General features: G+C 50.6%; 1 protein-coding gene across 1 annotated transcript in view; it reads right to left on the reverse strand.

Moving 5' to 3' along the window:
* The window catches only part of PLEKHN1 (pleckstrin homology domain containing, family N member 1), a 22,880-nt gene extending 19,523 nt beyond the window's left edge, over positions 1 to 3,357 (reverse strand). Inside the window, exons 1-2 of the mRNA XM_009069565.1 lie at positions 3,278 to 3,357; positions 1,542 to 1,641 (exon numbers count right to left, since the gene is read on the reverse strand). Coding sequence (XP_009067813.1) covers positions 1,542 to 1,641; positions 3,278 to 3,357 — 180 coding nt within the window. The remainder of the gene's footprint in view (positions 1 to 1,541; positions 1,642 to 3,277) is intronic.
* Positions 3,358 to 4,617: the final 1,260 nt, after the last annotated feature.

Below are 4,617 nucleotides of genomic sequence, written 5' to 3' on the forward strand. Positions count from 1 at the left end.
CTGCCACTGTGCTTTCCTGAGACAGCCAGCAGAGATTTCTCATGGGATCTGCTGCTCTTCCTGCAGGAGAGTGGAAGGGAAACAAGTGAAGTCCCCCTAAATGTTTTTAGGGAGGACTGTTAGGCCAGGAACTGTATTATAGTGTGTTAAGGGGTTGGAATGGAGCTTAGAGATCATCCAGCCCCAACCCCCTGCCCTGGGCAGGGACACCTCCCACCAGAGCAGGTTGCTCAAGGCTTGATCCAACCTGGAATGAACATTGCCAGGGTTGGGGCAGCCACAGCCTCCCTGGGCAACCTGTGCCAGTGTCTCACCACCCTCACAGGAGAAACCTCTTCCTGATATCTAGCTTATATCTTCCCTGGGATTGCATCAGAGCCCTGTGCTTGTGGCTGCTCTCTAACCTGGCCCTGCAGCAGCTGCTTCTCCTGAAAACTCAGGAGTGGGAAAGGGTCTAATAAGCCAAAGGTTTCTCCAGGCCACACAAGGAGCTTGTGGCTGAGCATTTTGCATCCCACCTGCCCCAGGGGAGGGGAACATCCAAACCACTGCTCCACCCTCCTTTCTTCCTTGGAGAGATCCCACACTCCTGTTCCCTAAAGAATACACTCTCAGTGACCTTTGTTGTGTCCTCTTGCAGGATTCCCTTTCCAGGATCCACTAACATGACAGATCACCTCTCTTCCCCAGGGAAAGCATCCTGGATCCTGGTGGCAGCATCCAGGTGGACCTGGTCCCATTGAGTGCTGCTCAACCCTTCTGGATGCCAGCTGATTCCCACAGGGAGCAATACCTTCTCTGAAACTCCCTCTGCCTAGCATGGAGTCTCTGCCTCAGCTCCCCCTTCTACACAGCCTATTTGCCATGCACTGGAGGAGTTGCACAGCCCAATCAGTCCCAAAGCTCCATCCACACTCCTGTCCCAACCCAAAGGGCTCAACCAAACACCTTAGGGTTCATGGTTTCACCTCTGCTTTCCCTGAGCAGTGCTGGGAAATGGGCCATATGGCTACAAGGCTGGTATGTGCCTCGGACAGACCTGCCCTTCCTGATTACCTTCCCAGGGCTGATTGCTAACACTCTGCCTGCTGCGTCTCATTCCAGCATGGGAATGAATCATCTGCCTTTGAATGCTTCACTCTGAGTTTCCCTTCTTTCATAGGCAGCACAGAAACAAAAGGAGGTGGGAGATACCTTCCTCAAAACTGCCTGCTTGGCTCTCAGCACCCCATCACACATTGTGGGTGATGCCAGGTCCCTTCCACACCTGCATGGGGACCCTGGGGCAGGTAACTCTGCTGTGAAGGGCATGAAGCTCATCCCTTCCTGGGCTGCACCTCCCTGAGACAGATCTACTGCTATTCCCAGATCCAGAGCCATCTTCCCTCTTAAGTGCTCTCCTTGGGCTCCATCTCCTTGAGACAGACCTGCTGTTACCCCCAGATCCAGACCCATGGTCCCTTCTCAAGTGCTGTCCTTGGGGTGGGTGGGAATAAACTCCTGAAGCAGTGGGAAGGGGGTTTGGATGTGTTTGTACTTGCCTTTGCTGGAATATACTGCAGGATTTTGTCTGTGGTGGTGTCTCCCTCCTGCCCTCCTTCTATACCAAAAAAGCTGGGCAGTTTTTTCTTGCCATTTTGTCTACAGAGGGGAGGAAAAAACAAAACCAAAACATACATGGAAATGCAGATCCAGGCTGAATTCTGCCCAGAAATAAGGAAGCCAGAAAAACTAAGTAAGCAATTTGTCATGGGTTTTCTAATCAGCCCAGCAAAGGGAGAATTGACATGGGGGTTGTGCTATACTTGGTGGTGTTTCTTTGCTTTTTTCACAGGTCTTTGCACAGCCAAATGATCAAGTTGGCTCATCTGTGTGTCCAAATCAGCAGAGGGACCAGATGTTTCATTGCAAAACACACAGACCAAACCCAACCCTACCTATTCCAAAGCCCCTAGAGTGGAGATACACATGTGCAAATACACCAACAGATACTCACAAAGAGATTTTAGTTCTGCCTTTGTGGTTTTCCTCTCTCTTTCCTCCCACTCCCAGCTTCTCCTTGTGTGCACACCGTTACCACACACTTACTGGTGCTGTTGAGAAGCACTGGGACTGCTTTGCTGGGACTTCCCAGCAGTTGCACTCTTGGATTGCAGCATTTAGTTCAGCAGAAACCAGGCTTATCTCCACAGAGAGCGTGGGAAGCTGAGCCTCAGTGGGGACAGGAGGTGCTTTGGGACTTGGCTGCTCCACCACAGGTACCTGTCAGCCCTCCAGGGTCTAAATTCTCTACCTGATCCCCTCTCTTTTAACCCCACAGCAGCTCCACACACTCCTACAGGTTTACTCCTAATTTATGGCATCACAGGACACCAAGGGGACAGCTTAGTGTCTCCTCTGGATTAGATACCTCTCAGACTCGCAGAGTTTAGGGGATTTGCCTCAGTGCAGCACATACACTGAGACCAGACAGGGCTGGAAGGCTCATGAGGAATCACCCTGGTTCCAACAGAGCCCTTTTCCAGCCTGGTTCATGAGCAATCATCACCCTGGTTCCCAATAGAGCTCTTTTCCAGCCTGCAGTGGCTGTGATGGGGAGGAATCTGCTCTGGCTGTGCACAGATCCTGGCAGAATGTGCTGATGGGAGCAGAGGCAGTGGAAAAGCAGGGAAGCCTGCCCTGCATTCCCTGGAAAGCTCTATTTTGGGACAGCCACCCATCACTGTGGTACCTGAGCATTGCCTGGGCCAGCTCAGCACCCAAATCCCTAAAGAACTTCTGTTTGATTTCTCTTGTTCCTCCCTGAGGGTTACAAACCCAACTAACTCCAAGCACACAGCAAAGTGTTGGGATTTGGGGTTTCCTCTCTGAAGCACAGAGAGCATAACTTGTTGGTTTTTTTTTCTTTTTCCTAGGCACCACAACTCTGAGCACTGTGCTAAAAACAAGCCCAACAAGGAGGATCAGGTGGTGTGCACCTTGCCCTGCCGGGAGAGGCATTTGAGTTTAATTATCTCAACAAAATGAGATGACTGACGATTCTCCTGCGGGCTGGGATTCCCTGCCAGTACAGAATTCCATCCCAAGCACTTTGCAGGGGGTTTATCCCGTTTCATCCCACAAAACCACCAAGCATAAAACATAAAATAAACTCTTCGTTCCCCGCGCCGGGTTCAACCTCCAGCCTAGATTCCCACGGCGCATCCCGTGGGAAAAAAGCTCCGCGGGTAAAAAATCCCAGTGGAAAGTAGCCTAAAAGAACAGAAGGAGTACTTACTCGTTTTTCAGGGAAGGTTTCCTTCGGAAGGAGCCGCGGAGCCCTCCCGGAGCCTGCGGGACACACGCGATGTTGCCCATGCCGCAGCGCCCGGAGCCGCGGGATGAGTGCGGGAGAGAATTTTTTTCCCTTCCAACGCCGCGACTCGAGTGGATATGAGCTCTCTCCCTGCTCCTGCTGCTCCTGCCCCTCGCTCCCGCCCCACTCCTGGGAGGGGCTGAGCCCAGTACCTGTTCCCAGGAAGGAGGAATTAACCGCACGACGAGAGCCCAAAGAGTGTGTTGCTCTCCGACACTCCCTACTTAACATCCCAACTCCGGATCAAGTTGGAGTTAAATAAATCCAGCAGAAGCGGTTTTTGTTTTCCCAAGTGGGATTTGATCTCCGTGCAGTTCAGCCAAACGAAAATAAGGATGCAGGAAGATAATAGTGATTGTTGTTTAAGCATCGGATGGAAGTGATGCTGTAGTGTTTAAAAGGCTGAGCTTGGAATGGTTCCTTATTAAAAAGGACCAGTGGGATAAAAGGTAAAAATAAAGAAGCAGGAGGAAAATAGAACAAATAAATAGGGGAATTAAGAAAAACAGAGCAAATAAATAGGGGGATTAAGAGGGGGAATAGATATTAGGCAGAAGTTTTCCCTAGGAGGGTGGTGAGACACTGGCACAGGTTGCCCAGGGAGGCTGTGGCTGCCCCAAGCCTGGCAATGTTCATTCCAGGTTGGAGAAAGCCTTGAGCAACCTGCTCTGGTGGGAGGTGTCCCTGCCCAGGGCAGGGGGTTGGGGCTGGATCATCTCTGAGCTCCATTCCAACCCCTTAACTTAATATGAAATCTAATGGAAATCTGGGAATTATGGAAAATTGCTAAAGGAAGCAAAAAGCAAAATAATATAATAGAATCATAGAATCAACCAAATGGAAATCTGGGAATTATGGAAAATTGCTAAAGGAAGCAAAAAGCAAAATAATATAATAGAATCATAGAATCAACCAGGTTGGAAAACACATCCAAGATCATCAAGTCCAACCCTACTGTGGTTACTAGACCATGGCACTAAGTGCCACATCCAGTCTCAGCTTGAAAACCTCCAGGGATGGTGAATCCACCACCTCCCTGGGCAGCACATTCCAATGTCTGATCACGCTCTCCATAAAAATCTCTTCCTAATATCCAACCTAATCTCTTCCTAATATCCCCTGGCAGAGCTTGAGTCTGTGCCCTCTTGTCCTGCTGCTGGTTGCCTGGGAGAAGAGACCAACCCCCACCTGACTCCAACCTCCTGGCAGGGAGTTGCAGAGGGTGAGAAGGTCTCCCCTGAGCCTCCTCTTCTCCAGGCTGA

The sequence above is a fragment of the Acanthisitta chloris genome, unplaced genomic scaffold, assembly GCF_000695815.1.
Source record: "Acanthisitta chloris isolate BGI_N310 unplaced genomic scaffold, ASM69581v1 scaffold5482, whole genome shotgun sequence".
NCBI lineage: Eukaryota > Metazoa > Chordata > Aves > Passeriformes > Acanthisittidae > Acanthisitta > Acanthisitta chloris.